Here is a 16,349-nt window from a genome sequence, read left to right on the forward strand (position 1 = left end):
ATAAAATTATTTGGAGGAACTCACTCCATTTACTGAAACCTTTTAGATTAGACTTGTGTTAGTCTTTTTACGATGTCTTACTTGTAAGTGTAGAGCTTGACGTTCGGAAGAATTTTTTTTTTCTGGAGATATGTTGTTTAATTAGATACAAAAAAAAGTATTTCCCGGAATGTTGTTTTTACCTGCACGACCTATCATCAGTCAAGCTTGGCTTTATCCACGATACTCTAAAGGTTCTCCGATCATAAAACCTCAGAGCATACTTGTTGGAATGTTTGGATGATAAATCTTTGTCTAAAAAACACTTTTTGTAAGAAAAATTTCGGCAACAATGTTATTGCTTCGTACCTTTCTCAACGGATATCTCATGACCCCGACTTACTTGGTTTTTAAGGGTTTTTATTTTTTTAACAGAAATTTTCACATGGTCAAAACTCTCCTCGAATATTTGAATAGGAATATACCTGAAAAATATATAAAAATTTAACTTTGCAAAATTGCTCTCCCGAGCGTTTTTACTGGAAGTCTATTCCGTGCGGCAAATTGTTTTTATTGTATGTTTCAACATTCTTCTTGTGTCTGTCCAACAGCCACTGTGATAACTTATGGAACATAAAAACAAACTGATTCGATGTAGAAAAAATAGTGACCTGACTACAATGTCCTGATTGGTCTGTCCTTTTGCCGGTCAATGTCTTTGATACTAGCACTCTGATTATGTTGTTAAACTGTACCAGGTATACTCAATATGTTTAGCAAAGATATTCAACCATTACTTTAATTGTTCTTTCAAATAAACTGGGATCCAGAATCGTCTAAATGTCCGTGAATAAAATGATTACTAGATAGATCATATAACACTTCACCGTGACAAAAATTCAACTTCAAAAAAATAAAAAATAATGGATAAGAAACAATCAATTATTAAATTGATTACATCGATGTAATTATGAATTTTATTGCCTATAACTTTAGTTCTCTCTAACGACCCTCTGTTTGTTAAGATATCCTATAATATCCCCTAAATAGACATATTGTACATACAACTTTATCTATTAAATGAAGTTAGCCTTCACCAATGAAGGACTGAGATGGGTTGTACCTTTATCAATTCAATATTATTTATGGTCATAACTCGGAGTGGCTACGGAGGACCTTCAAAGTGTTTTGCAACAAGCTTTGCTTTTAATTAGATTGTCATATTTCCGAGTTAATTCTAGCCTATTCCTAGAAATTATAAAGGTTGCATGTTTATTTCATATGAAATTAAGAAAAAATTATTACCATAGCATTCCAAGAAAAATTAAATTTTAAAGTCTCTTGAAGTCATTTTAAAGCAGAGAAGATTTTTTTTAATCTAACACGTTAGACAATCGATTAACAGATATATACATGTAGTATATAATGATGAAAAATGTACCATTTTGTTTCATTATTTTGGTGGGTTTTTTTCTTTTATGCCTCCACCTCCTTAACTAGGATAGGAATATTTATAAATATAGATTAAATCTAGAGAAATTATCAAAAATCTTCATCATAATTGATAAAGAACTTCGTCGACACGGAGATATAAATTCAGGTAATAGCCTAGTAATCAGGTAATGTTTTGAGTTTCGGAGCGAATCGCTTGTAGTAGCGAATTGACTTGTTACCGGTGTACCAGGGAATGGCGACTTTCAGTTTGACTAAGCTTAGGTTTTTCGCCTTGATCAAAACGTTTCGGCCATCGTATGCAAATTTCAGAAACATCCACAGTAGTAATGATATTGTGTTTAGGGAGGGCTTAGAGCGGTATGTAAGTGAACACGAACACGCGCTGGCTGCCTGCCAAATCTACGGAAATCACATCGAAAAGGAGGAGAGGGTGTCGGAGACTTTCGGAGAGACCACATTCTGGAGATTTGATTGGTATGAATATCGTGATACAACGACGAGAGAAGAAAAAATTCTTGGAGTGCGATCTAGGACGGTGTTTGCCCGGGGATATGAAGCGATAAACAATTACATTAAAAACGGAGGCAAGTTGCAAAATTCACAAGAAGCGATCGCATTTGCTGCTTTGAAGAGATTTTGTTTCAAGAGAGGTAAGCACGTTAAAGACGTCTTTGTGAATTAACTTGGGATCCATGTATTTCTAGTCTGGTGCTTTACCATTCATCTTTCCAGGCATATTTCCAAATTACTACATTCTACAACAATGAAGGTTGAACCTGTTAAAGTTAACTTTTTCAGGTCCAGTACAATCACTAGCTTGAATTACTTACATTATCTACCAGGTACATTTATTTACCTACCAAAAGTACATTTTTTTATAGCTACCCAATCATACGTTTCTCTTAAATGGGCATTTGTTCAAAAAGTCGCACTTAGGTGCAGTAGTAATTTTCAACTTTGAACAGTCAGGGGTGCGACTAAAATCAATCATTTTTAAAAATAATTGATTATTGTCATTTCTACTGACTTACAAACTTGCCAATTGATAAAAAATGATGAAATACAGTCATATTCATTTTTCAGAGGTCACTATATCTTAAAATAAAATCCAAATAGTTGCATGTATAACTGTTAAATTCATCATTAATCTAATTTAAAAATGATGGGTTTCAGTTATTAATAAAATTCAGTTTTATGACTAGAAATCATCATTTTTAAATAAATTGGTAAGTCTGGGCGCATTTATTTATCTCATTTGTTTTTAGGGGCCCACTAAATTATTTTGGTTTCAACTGTGGGTCAAGGTGTTTCTCTACACATGTGACCATGGCAGGTTAGTGTTCTATGAAGTAAATCAATGAACTTGGGAATGGAAATATGGTGAAAACAAGTCATATTTACAAAATAAAAGATGTGTACATTATATGTACAATGTAGTAAGTAGAAATGACAATAATCAGTTATTTTTCAATGTGATGGATTTCAGTCTTTCAGTGCAACTTCAGTCAAGGTTCTAAAAGTTTTGAGGCTATGTTAACTGTTTATGTGTTACCAAACAGCTACCTCTTAAATGGAATCACAAAGAAGAACAGTTCTGGTTAACATGATAATCAATTGGTAATAATTCAGCACAATCTGAAGTTATCACACATATCCATGCCTCATCGCACACAAGGTGTCATGCAGTTACTCAAACAATAGAAATGCATGTTTTGCTTAAAACGACTAAAAAGCACCAATGTTTAACTGTTTTTGCCCTGGGTTGCTTTTTTAGCTCACCGAGACGAAGTCGGGGGAGCTTATGCTATTGCCATTGGCGTCTAGACCTGTTTAAAGTTTGTGTTGCAGGTCCTGTATCTAAGTAATTACTTGTCATATCTTCACCAAACTTGTATGGATGATGCATCTGGACCTTCTTATGGATTTGAAAGACTTGGATGCTGAATCTAAGCCCTTAATTACAGATGCTGGAGGAGGTTAAGGTTTTTGGAGCAGGTTAAAGTTTTTGGTGCAGGTGCCCTTTGATAGCAATTTCTAAGTTACTACTGGTCCTAACTTCATTAAACTTGCATGGATGGTGCGTCTTATGATACTGATGCACCAGACAGGCTTGAATGCTGAATCTGAGCCATAGGTTTTGGATGCTGGAGGAGGTTAGGTTTCAGAGCTGGTTAAAGTTTCTGGAGCAGGTACCCTCTGATAATTAAATCATAGTTAGTACTGGTCTTAACTTCAACAAACTTGCATGGATGGTGCGTCTTATGATACTGATGCACCTGACAGGCATGAATTCAGAATCTGAGTCATAGGTATCGGATGCTGGATGAATTTTTTGGAACAGGTCACATGTTTTATAGGTAATAGCTTGCATAGTTGTTTAAACTGTGATATAAGTGAATCGCAGAGGTACAGTACCGATCAGACCCAACCTAACAGAAAGTAAACCCCAACTAAACCCCAGGATTTTCTGGGTTAACTCTGGGTTTACTCTGTGTTAACTAGAGTGGACCCAGAGTAAACCCAGAGTGGACCCAAATTTTCAAAAAGTAAACCCAGAGTAAACCCGGGGTTTAGTCGGGGTTTAATCTTGTGTTTGGTTGGGTCTAATCGGTACTGTACCTCAGATGCAGAGCCTGATCTCCATTATCAAAGATGCTAAAAAAAATCTCCTACCTCACTCAAACCTGCTTGATAGAAGTGTTTGTTGTTAAATAATATAACATATGATTCCTATGATATAGTATTGTTGATATGATACACTATTGTATTATATGATACAATATTACATCAAAATGATATGCTATATTGTTAAATGTTATGTGATAAAATATGATATTGTATCATTTTTTTTTATTTAATGATATGATATTGTATTATAATATTGTAATGTATAGTATTGTATATTATGATACAATATTGTATATAGAGGATATCTATATTGTGTGATTTTATATTTGCTTTATCCAACGAGTTGAAATGGTGTATATATTTGCAAGGCTTGCCGAGCGAATATAACCATTTCAACGAGTTGGATAAAGCAAATATAAAATCACACAATCATAGATGTTCTATTTATCTCATAATTGATTTATATTATGAAACTTTTGAGACAGTCCCTTATATGCTTATATGACCTGTATTTTTTTCTTCAACATAATTATGTTCAAACTTAAGATTAAAAACGATGATGCAATGTTGTATAATGCGGCTATTGTGACCTTGCGCAATACAATTTAGTATGCCATTCCTGAGATAAATCTAACTGTTTTAATGTAAAGTTTCACTGAAATAAACCTTAAAATAATTTTTTAGCTCTAAATAATTTTTCTTAGAGCTTATTCACTTGATTAAATGGAAATTCCGATTAGAAGACTTGAATAATCAAGTTTGTTGACATACCCAAAGTTGCGAATGCTCGTTAGTTTCAATTGACTCGAACAAGGAACACTAGTCTAGCCTTATGATTCGAAATTGAAAATAGTGAATAAGGATGCTTACTGGTGGTGGAATAAAAGTCTTATGAAACATTATTTCGGTAAGTTCTTGTATATATAAACACAACCAGAGCGCTCTGTTTTCATCATGTCGTCAGGATGAACTCCTTGATAGTTAACATAACTTGCAGTTTTATAAACTTCACAAAGCAAATTAAAAGTTGGAAGTGGGCTAAACTTATCAAAAATCTTGACAAACAAGAAAAAAGGGTCTTGTGGTTATAGTTATGAATACCTTTGCAACACACACCCCACCCCACCCCCCCCCCCCCCCCACACACACTCACAATAGCCCCCCGGTTCCGACGCCTGTGCTACGCATTGTAATTAAAATCTTTAACAAAATCAATTTTATATCAATTTTTTTAGTAGATATAGTTATGTTGACAGTACTAGCAAATCTTCGAAAATAGGTCCCTGAAGCGTTGAAGCAAGGGGTTGTGTCAAAAATAGTTCGGACCGGAAGTATTTCATAAAGCATCACCCGTTTTTAATAACAAAGGTTTATCACACGGGTAATATACACCACACATATGAGATAATTCACTATATAACATGATATTGTATCATATCATATGATACAATGTTCAGGGTCTGGAAAGGGACCGTGCCATGCACCATATGCGCAAACTGCCGAATAATGGCGCAATGCACATATGGTGCGCTGCGCCCAGTGGCGCGCCACGCAATCATATTGTAAAATACGCAAACGCATTATTTCGTAGTTTGTGATTTTATTGTAGTCCGCGTTTTCGGTAATCTTCAATGGAATTGAGTTTGGAATGGAATGATAGAAACGCCATTTGATCAAAGACATGCCACTGGCAATGAAATCTAACTTAAGATTTCACTTCCCCATGGACATAAAACAATGATATCTATGCAGTTCCCTCCGGTTTGTGTTTATTATTTAGGCTTGCACTTTGCCCTTCACACTGCAAGTTGTGAATGGGTGTTTTGTCCAGCAAAACCGTATTCTTACCAAGCAGAGAAATTCTTTGGTGCCCAAAATATCTGATCGGCTTCTTAGATTTCGATTAAACAATGAAGAAAATCTTGATTATAGTGATGGTTTAAAAAAAAAATGGAATTCTTTGAAAAAGCATATTATCTCTGTTCAGTGACAAACGTTTTTTTATTTTGGATTTAATTACATAAATTTATAATTGTTAAAGATGCATGTGATGACTTTATTATTGTAATCTGATAGTATGTCAAGTTATGTATGACAGTTAATTTAAAAAATGGCCCACCCCATTCTATTTTTTCTCAGCCCCATTAATTTCAAAATGGCCCCAGCATTTTATGAAGCATGGGCCCTTGGCCCAACCAGTTGTTTGTCCTTCCTGCAGGCACTTAATGTTGTATCAAATTTTATTACCTAATCAAAGGGATTTTGTTGTTTTATTACAAATTAAATATTTGCGTCTATTTTGAACTGCTGGTCAATAGACTGCGATCTATTAGACCGCCGGTCAGTAGACTTTGATCTATTGGATCGCCGGTCAGAAGAATGTGATCTATTGGACCGCCGGTCAATAGACTGCGATCTATTGGACCAGCAATGTATTTCAGAACGCGGGTATGTTAATGTTACATCCTTTCGATAGTTCTCAGGGAATGTATACTCCTTTACATAGACGCTGTTTTAGTACTTGGTGAAACCAAATTCAATGTTATCAAAATGGAGTATCAAATAATCAACAGTTTTAAAGCCTCATATAAGGTAAAAGACTATTTAAAATCTATTGGGTTGAAGACTCCCCCTTCTTTGTGAAACTAATATTAAATTAAAGATGTTGTAATGCATGCAACAGGTTTTGTGCATGTAAAAGATGCAAAAAAAAAATCTTAGTATATTGCATTATGGCACGAAAACCATCTGCAATATGCAAATTGTAAACCCCGAAAACTGAAAAAGGAATTAGGTAATAAAATAATTATTGGCCTCGGGCAATAGATCATACTGAGCTGTTCCATGCACCTCCGGAAAAATATTCTGGTCTATTTACTGCTCAAGCATTAAATAATTGTATAATATTGTATCATATTATACAATATCATATTATGTATTAGATATGATACAGTATTATATGATACAATATCAATATGAGATCATATGTTACAATATTGTGATGTATTATGTGATATGATATTGTATCATATATATATTGATACAATATTGTATTGATCATATATTATGATTTAAATTTGTATTATGTGATCAAATACAATAATGTATGACATTAGACAATGTCATCTCAGATGTTACAATATCATATTGCACCATTATATATTACGGTATTATATTGTATTATATGACTTTGAATTATTATACAATTCATTTACGTATGATAATATTATACGATATTGTGTCAAAAGAGTATCCATGAATATCCAAGATCATAAAGTATGATTTTCATATGATATGTTAAAGGTGGTCTCATAGAGGTGATGCCTCATAAAGGTGATGCCTCGTCTCGGTTAGCTTTGTAATCTGTGATTACCTATATGTGTTAAACTACACAGTACAAATAAAGGTTTACATTTCCTTGCGACTTTTGTCTGTTTTACATCAAAAGCAAAATTTCATAAAGGTAGCTAATCAAACCTATTTCAGGTAGGTAAATAAAGCTATGTAGGTAAATCAAGCTACATAGCTAAATCTAGTGATTGTACCGGACCTGCTCCTTTTTTAAAAGTTAAAATGTGAAAAAAGTTGTATGTAGGAGAGTAGGTAAGATAATCAAAATGGAAAATGAAAATTTATAAAAGGACTATATATGATAAGGGCCTAAAATGGCCCCCTAAAATGAACATCATCATTTTACTATCATTCTTTGTTTTCTTAGTACAGATATGTATGTGATGTGTTTAATAATATTCATTTTGGTTCAATTGTGCCCACAATTTAGAAATATGACATTGTAAAGAAAACCTTTTCCCGCCATTTTTGCATTTTTAGCGTAAAACAGCTTGTTTTCAAGCAGTTTTCCGTTCTGAAAACATAGAGCGCATTCTTGAACAAATAAAATATTTTAATCAGAGATGTATCTATCCAAGACTGATAAGTGACAAAAAAATGTTCCTTGTTCAAGCATACGCTCTATGTTTCCCATTTGTAAATGAATAAGAAAAATGTCAATTTTTGGCTGACTTTGATTGAATTATAGAAATGGCGTCACTTCTGACATCATATACTGCCAGTGAGTGCAAATAAATCAAATAAAAGGATGAAAAATATATTTACGGTATATCAACTCTTCTAAAAAATTAGTTAACATTGTATTGTACCCGAAACACTTAAAAAATGGCGAATTATGGGGGCCAAATTTAACTCTTATCATATATAGTTCTTTACATAGTCTGTGTAAAATTATCACAAATATGCCTCCAGCATCCCGGCAAACACATATTCGGACATGTGTGGATTCCACCTATATATATTCTCACATGGCAAAATGTTTAACAATCAGACAGGTTTAATTGACAGTTTGTATAGCACTTGCCTACAGATCAGGAGAGGGTTTAAATCACAATCTTGTCCATCTTTATTTCTCTCATTCACATCAAGAATGGGATTCAGACCCCTAAGTAAAATTCAGACTTATAAAATATACATGGTATTAAGAACTTTACAGATAAATAAGCCTTAGAACTGCCTGGCAAACAAAATCCTACCTTGGAAACTGTATTGTCACACACACAATCAGGCTGCTGAAGGATGGACTTGTGAATTTGAAATTTTTGTCAGCCAATTTTGCTTGGCAGGACTTGAGACTATTAGCTCCTGAGATATAATGGAATTTTATTTTATTTCAGAAGAACATGAAAAGTCTCTGCAGAAATTAAGTTACAAAACATCAGAAGCGCATGTTGCATCAATTGTGTCGCATCATTTTTTATCCCAGCTGCTTCCCTACCCATCCAACTACTTTGTGGACAGTTATTACACCAATGGTAAATCAGAAGTCTACTGTCCCTGTGGGTGTGGGGAGCCTATAAACTTTGGCAGTACACTGACTGGTGAGTTGTACAAAGTGTACATATATGTACATGTATGTGTAATACATGCATGATATAGGTGTAAAATCATGATGGTACACAGTTTGGTGAGTTGTTTACAGTATATATATATATGTACATGTATGTGTATGTAATACATGGCAGTACACTGACTGGTGAGTTGTTAAAAGTATACATATATGTACATTTATATGTATGTAATACATGGCAGTAGGGTATAGTCCACTAATGCATTTTGCTTAGGGGTTAATGTTAACGTTGGGGTTCATAGCTCCGGTCCTAATTTCCGTTCAGCAACAAGGGACCTCTTGAATGAAATGTCATCAAATTGTCTCTTTCCTGTTAAAATTTGTGGTGTGAAGTCAGATTCGTTTTCCTGCAAAATGCTCTGTATTGAAAAACTGAAAATGAAAGTAAAAGTAGGGAATTTCATAGTTTTGAAAAGGGTGTACATCAAACAATTTCAATTCTTTTCTTTAAATGATAATTCAATTTTGACAATTGCTTTTAAAATTGCAAATCCTCTTTTCTGACATGTGTCAGGCATTTTGATTTAAAATGTCCCAATAAATGTATATACACTCTGCATACATATATGTACAGGTATATGTATGTTATACATGCATGATGTAGGTGTTAAGTCATGACGGTACACAGTTTGGTGGGTTGTATACAGTATACATTACATACATGTACATATTTGTGTATGTAATACATGCATGATGTAGGTGTAAAACCATGACAGTTCACAGTTTGGTGGGTTGTACAAATAAGATAAGATAGTTTATTTAAAACTAAAGGCCCAGAGGGTGTACAATTTTTATAGATGAATTCCTTAATTAGAGAATACACATACAAAATAGTTCATATGAATTTGTAGCAGTTGGGTAAATGTACATCAGTATTGCCATTAACATATTTACAAAATACATATCTATGATGTACAGTATCGACCAGACCCATTCTATCAGAGAGCAGACCCCAATTTCAGAAGCAGACTCTGAAAGCAGACCAGAGTCTGGTCTAACTAACAGACCTGTTTATCAGGCTATTTTGTCGACCAATTAGTGTTTCAATTAAGCAAATCTCTGGTTAGCTGGTTAAACGCAGTGACCAATGAGAGCACCGACCAAGCAGATCTTTAGTTAGCTGGTTAAACGCATTGACCAATGAGAGAGCCGACCAAGCAGATCTCTGGTAAGTTGGTTAAATGCATTGACCAATGAGAGCACCAACCAAGCAGATCTTTAGTTAGCTGGTTAAACGCAGTGACCAATGAGAGCACCGACCAAGCAGATCTTCAGTTGACAACTCATTTGCATTCTCATCATCTGTAGTGAAATTATCTTTTAAATGACAGTGAAAACGCAATTTGTGTTTGTTTACTTGTAAAAGTTACCTTTATTCTTTAAATAACAATGGTAAATTCCATCTCGTTACAAAGATATAGAATTTTAATTGTTTATTTTCCGGCTAGTTAAATATATCTTTTCATGAATATAGATGAAGGAGGAGCAAAACCGACCTCATTGCTTTTGTCCGTGGGATATCAGGTGGCCATTATTAGCTCACCTGAACCGAAGGTTCAAGTGAGCTTTTCTGATCACCCGTTGTCCGTCGTCCGTCCGTCCGTCCGTCTGTCTGTCCGTCCGTCTGTAAACTTTTCACATTTTCAACTTCTTCTCAAAAACCACTGGGCCAAATTTAACCAAATTTGGTACAAAGCATCCTTATGGAAAGGGGATTATAAATTGTTAAAATAAAGGGCACAGCCCTTTTCAAAAGGGAGATAATTGCGAAACAGTAAGTATAGGGTGCATGTCTTTAAAAATCTTCTTCTCAAGAACCACTGCACCAGAAATGCCAATATTTACACAAAAGCTTGTATATATAGTGAAGATTCTAAATTGTAAAAATTGTGACCCTCAGACCAAAACTGGGGCCCCAGGCGGGGTTCAAAGTTTAACATAGAAATACATAGGAAAATGTTTAAAAAATCTTCTTCTCAAGAACCACTGCACCAGAAATGCCAATATTTACACAAAAGCTTGTATATATAGTGAAGATTCTAAATTGTTAAAATCGTGACCCTCGGACCAAAACTGGGGCCCCAGGCGGGGTTCAAAGTTTAACATAGAACTACATATGGAAAATGTTTAAAAATCTTGTTCTCAAGAACCACTGCACCAGAAATGCCAATATTTACACAAAAAACTTGTATATATAGTGAAGATTCTAAATTGTAAAAATCGTGACCCTCGGACCAAAACTGGGGCCCCAGGCGGGGTTCAAAGTTTAACATAGAAATACATAGGAAAATGTTTAAAAAATCTTCTTCTCAAGAACCACTGCACCAGAAATGCCAATATTTACACAAAAGCTTGTATATATAGTGAAGGTTCTAAATTGTAAAAATCGTGACCCTCGGACCAAAACTGGGGCCCCAGGCGGGGTTCAAAGTTTAACATAGAAATACATAGGAAAATGTTTAAAAAATCTTCTTCTCAAGAACCACTGCACCAGAAATGCCAATATTTACACAAAAGCTTGTATATATAGTGAAGATTCTAAATTATAAAAATTGTGACCCTCGGACCAAAACTGGGGCCCCAGGTGGGGTTCATAGTTTCACATAGAAATACATAGGAAAATGTTTTAAAAATCTTCTTCTCAAGAACCACTGCTCCAGAAATGCCAATATTTACACAAAAGCTTGTATGTATAATGAAGATTCTAAATTGTAAAAATCCTGACCCTCAGATCAAAACTGGGGCCCCAGGCGGGGTTCAAAGTTTAACATAGAACTACATATGAAAAATGTTTAAAAATTTTCTTCTCAAGAACCACTTCACCAAAAATGTCAATACATACACAAAAGGTTGTATATATAGTGAAGATTGTAAAAATCGTGACCCCCGAACAAAAATTGGGGCCCCAGTAGGGGTTTAGATTTTAACATATATAGGAAAATGTTTTAAAATCTTCTTCTCAAGAACTATAGTGCAACTGTTTTGGATATTACTATGCATACATGTACATCCTTAAATAATGTAGATTCAAAAAATTGTAACTCCCGGACAATTGATGGGCACCAAGAGGGGTTCAAAATTTAAACATTTTAAAAAACATAAAGGAAAAGTTTCAAAATTTTCTTCTCAAGAACTACAATGTTTTAGTTTGTGGAATTTCTATGCATGCATCCTTCGCTTATGTAGATTCCTAATTGGTAAAATCATGACCCCAGACCAATACTGGGGCCCCAAGATGGGGTCAAAGTTTATTATAGAAATATAAAGGTAACATGTTAAAAAATCTTCTTCTCGAGAACTACAATGCTTCAATTTGTGAGATTACTATCATGCATACAACCTTGGACAATGAAGGTTCGACAGTTTTAAAATAGTGACCCTTGGACTAATACTAGGGACCCAAGATGGGTTTAAAGTTAAATGTAGAAGTACCGGTATATATGGAAAATGTTTAAAAATCTTCTTTTCGAGAACTACAATGCATCAATTTGTCAGATAACTACGTAAGCACCCTCAAATAGTGTAGATTCGAAATTAAAAAAGCCGTGACCTCAATCTAATACTGGGGCCCCAAGAGGTGTTCAAAGTTTAAATTAGCATAGAAATATAGAGGGAAAATGTTGAAAAATCTTTTTCTAGGGAACTATAATGCTTCAGCTTGTGAGATAACTATGCAAGCATCCTTAAATAATGTAGATTCCAAATAATTAAAACTTTAGCACTGGACTAATACTGTGGCCCCAAGAGGGGTTCAAAGTTTAACATAGAAAGATATATTGAAAATGTTTTTAAAAAGTTTTTCTCGAGAACTATAATGCTACAGTTTGTGAGATTACTTTGCAAGGATCCTCAAATTGTGTAAACTCTAATGTAGTGGAACCAAGAGTTATCTTTCTTGATGTTCTGTATAGTCTGAGAGTTATTCCTCTTGAAGTGGAACTCTTCTCTTCTTTTTCAGGTTGTGTACGTGCGGTCCCACCGCAGTGCTACACATTTTAATTCCTATGTTACTATTTATGTTGTTCAAGCCAACCATAAACCTCGGACCATAACTGTGTCCCCAGAAAGGGGTTCAATGTTTAAAATAGAAAAAGCATATGCTACGAAATGTAATGTTACAAGGAACTGCTGTTCAGGTGAGCGATGTGGCCCATGGGCCTCTTGTTGTTTGCCTAATTTTAATGTTTTATGTAATGTGTTACATATCTGTCTCGATTTTGAATATGCTGAAAAGCTGTAAATTTGAAATATATACATGTATTATGAGTGTTTAATATTGTCATTCAGGATTCTCTTACTTTTGCTTGTTTAAATAGGATAACACTCACATGAACTAAAAATAGCCCTTCAATTAGGGGAAAACACATAGGCCTATGTCATTGTTAACGAAAGTATTTTTACTTCCTTGCAGGAAAAGAAATATTTTTTATTGTTTAAAATTTGATATCTTTGTTACATGATCGAATTGAGTACATTGTATTATAATCAACAGCATAAAGGTAACTTTTATAAGTAATCAAACACATGCATTTTCCCAGTCGTCCAAAATTGATGAAAATTATAGCGTGTATAGCTTTAAATGTTTATATACAGTGCACAAACATGTATATAGATACAGTTCTTTTTTATGTATTTTTATTAAATTAATACTTTAAATTAGTTATTGATTTTAATTCCATTGAGTTTTATCATGGTGTACATAAATGTACGTTATTAAATGATAACTGTTTTTTTATTTGACTTTCATTAAGTCTCTTGGTTAAGTACACCCTTTTTTCATCCTAAATTTGATCAAATACTTGTGTTGTGAATTATACATACATAAATATACATATAGAAACAAAATTTTACAAAACTTTTATTGAGGCTGTGTTTCTTGATACCCAAGGAGTAAGACGACAGTTATTGTAATGTGATTTGCTTAATGCTAATTGTAGAGCTAGACTCTAACAGATTTGCATCTTATTTTATCAAAAGTGCATTCTTTATTAAATTCCCATAAATCTAAATTTTTATCTATCCCTATTAAATCAAAAAAGTTCTTAGCAATGTTTTTGCCATTTTGTAATCAGCCACCTGTTGACTACTAGTAGTCGCGTGGTCAATGTCTCTTTAACCATCCCTGGCGAAGCGCACATTTGTCGTTTTGGTCATACGTGTATGGGGAATTTCCGTAATTCGATTTACATCCTCCATTTTGTCTTAAAAGTAATTTTTCCTGTGCTTAATGTACAATTGCTACTGAAAAATGACAGACTTGTTGGTACATTTGTATTTGGAATATACAAGAGGCTGGGTGTATACAGGCGGTAAGATAAAATACGGGTCTGTTTTACACTTCCATGTGTAAAGCAGACCCCAAAAGCAAACCCTGAGTAATCTCAAAGTAAACCCCAAGTGGATGCAGAGCAGACACAAAGTTTTTAAAAGCAGACACTGAGAGCAGACATAGGGTTTAGTTGGGGTCTGCTCTGGTTTTTGGTCTGGTCGACACTGTATGGTAGCCCATAAAAAAATGTTTGTGTCCACTTTTTCGACAGACACTAGTTTACATATTGCAGATGCAGTTGTTAAAAGTATTGTTTTAGCAATGATCATAAATTTCTGGGGGGGGGGGGGGGGGGGGGAGGTCAAAAGAATTTATTTTCGTTCATTTTTATGTAATAAATACACTTTTGCATGTATTTTATGTTCTCTTGACATCAAAATGACCTGATAAATGTATTTGTTAAATTGTTAGAGAATGACAATATGCTTTCATAGTTTGTTGACAAAACTGTTTCCGTAAATCTCAAAATCTTTTTGTTGCAAATAAACAGAGACAAGTTAGCACCTAGTTTAACGAGACAACATGTTCAATCATGAGATATTTGAAGTAATTAACTTTTTTTACCTTACAAAAATAACAAGTTGAAATAGTTAAGAGGCTATTCAATTGTTTGATAGCCATATATGGCTGTATGTTAATTTATGTATATGTTATATATTTCAAGATGTAACTATATATCATATATGCATGTATCAAAATATAATTAAATACACACCAGGGTTATAGAAACAGGTGCAGTTACTTTTTTGTTAATTATCAATGCTAGGGTGTCAAGCAGACATTTGACAAAAAGTAGCCAATTATGAAAAGATATATTATGGCAAAAAAAGCAAAGGGAATTTTATTTTTTAAAAAATATGCATAATTAATTAAATGATCTTATCAAGTGTCTTTAATCCCATTGTGATTTCTGATAAACAGTTGTTACATAATTAGCATTGAGTTTTGATACTTTTTTTAGGTAGTCCTAATCTTTTCTATGGTTTTGCTGATGCTGTTCTTCTACCTTCAAAAAGAAATCAATATACGGATACAGAATACAGTACATCAGCTGTTTTCTCTGTGAAAAAGAAGACAGATGAAATGTATAGGCACAGACTGGCATACCAAGACTTGATGTATCCCAGTTCAGACTCAAATGAAGAGGATGGTATTTCAAGTGAAGAGCACATATCAGAAACAAATATTTGTGATGAGACACTGCTGTGTAAACAAGCAATTGCTGTGTCCTTCTGCAAGTACCGGAATTTCCTCAACAATGACAACAGGAGAAATGATTTAAGCAACTTTGTTCCTGCAGTGCCAGTTTGTGCCATAACAAATGATGCCTATCAGTTTGCCGTGTATCACCCTGAACTTGATTGTCTCTTGAAAAGCACCAAACCACTGAGACTGTTTGATGAGGATTACCATTACCTTAAGTTTTCAGCCATTGTTGACTTGTGGTTAATGATTTATCACAGTTTGTATTTTAGCCAGCCAAGTCCACACATTGCAGATAAGCTAAGAGGAACAGCAAATCTTATTCATCAACTTGGGGAAGAAAGGGTTGAAAATGTTATTAGAAGTTCTCACTGGTTGTTCTTGCCCCATCTTTGTCAGAATCCTTTTTCTAGGGCCCCAAAACTACGGTTTTATGATTGATCCGATATATTTGTAATTTGCTGTATGTGCCCCCAAAACGTACAGGCGGTGTATTTTTTTTTTTTTGTCATTTGTCATATGATCAATTCAAATATATAATGCTTACGTAATGGCGTATGCACGAGAATGTTTTAATGATCTGAAATCTCCCTTAAAGTTCGCACATGTATACTTAGTATGTATGGCGTACCATAAGCGTAATCTTATCAGTTGTCGATTGTTGTTCAAGATTGTATGTGGATCTAGCCTTAGTGTGTGAATTGTGCTTTAAGTTTATTTGCTATTACATGTATATTTCAGTTTCCACCCTCGGTGAGAGAGGTCTGTGAGCTGTTTTATTTGGCCAATAAATACATTTCCGAATACTTTTTTGTGTCATATGCATCACACAAT

The 16,349-nt window shown here is 34.2% G+C and overlaps 1 protein-coding gene across 1 annotated transcript; it reads left to right on the top strand.

The window, feature by feature from the left end:
* The first annotated feature begins 1,625 nt into the window (after nucleotides 1–1,625).
* On the top strand, nucleotides 1,626–16,319 carry LOC136274300 (uncharacterized). The gene is made up of 3 exons (XM_066080750.1): nucleotides 1,626–2,084; nucleotides 8,751–8,954; nucleotides 15,274–16,319. The coding sequence occupies exons 1-3, from the start codon at nucleotides 1,667–1,669 to the stop codon at nucleotides 15,954–15,956; spliced, it is 1,305 nt and encodes a 434-aa protein (XP_065936822.1). The 5' UTR covers nucleotides 1,626–1,666; the 3' UTR covers nucleotides 15,957–16,319.
* Nucleotides 16,320–16,349: the final 30 nt, after the last annotated feature.

The sequence above is a fragment of the Magallana gigas genome, chromosome 4 (assembly GCF_963853765.1).
Source record: "Magallana gigas chromosome 4, xbMagGiga1.1, whole genome shotgun sequence".
Taxonomy (NCBI): Eukaryota; Metazoa; Mollusca; class Bivalvia; order Ostreida; family Ostreidae; genus Magallana; species Magallana gigas.

Coding starts and splice junctions, on each gene's coding strand:
- LOC136274300 (XM_066080750.1), top strand. CDS start 1,667: ATGGCGACTTTCAGTTTGACTAAGCTTAGGTTTTTCGCCTTGATCAAA. Junction 2,085..8,750: donor GAGATTTTGTTTCAAGAGAG/GTAAGCACGTTA, acceptor ATTTTATTTCAG/AAGAACATGAAAAGTCTCTG. Junction 8,955..15,273: donor CTTTGGCAGTACACTGACTG/GTGAGTTGTACA, acceptor TACTTTTTTTAG/GTAGTCCTAATCTTTTCTAT.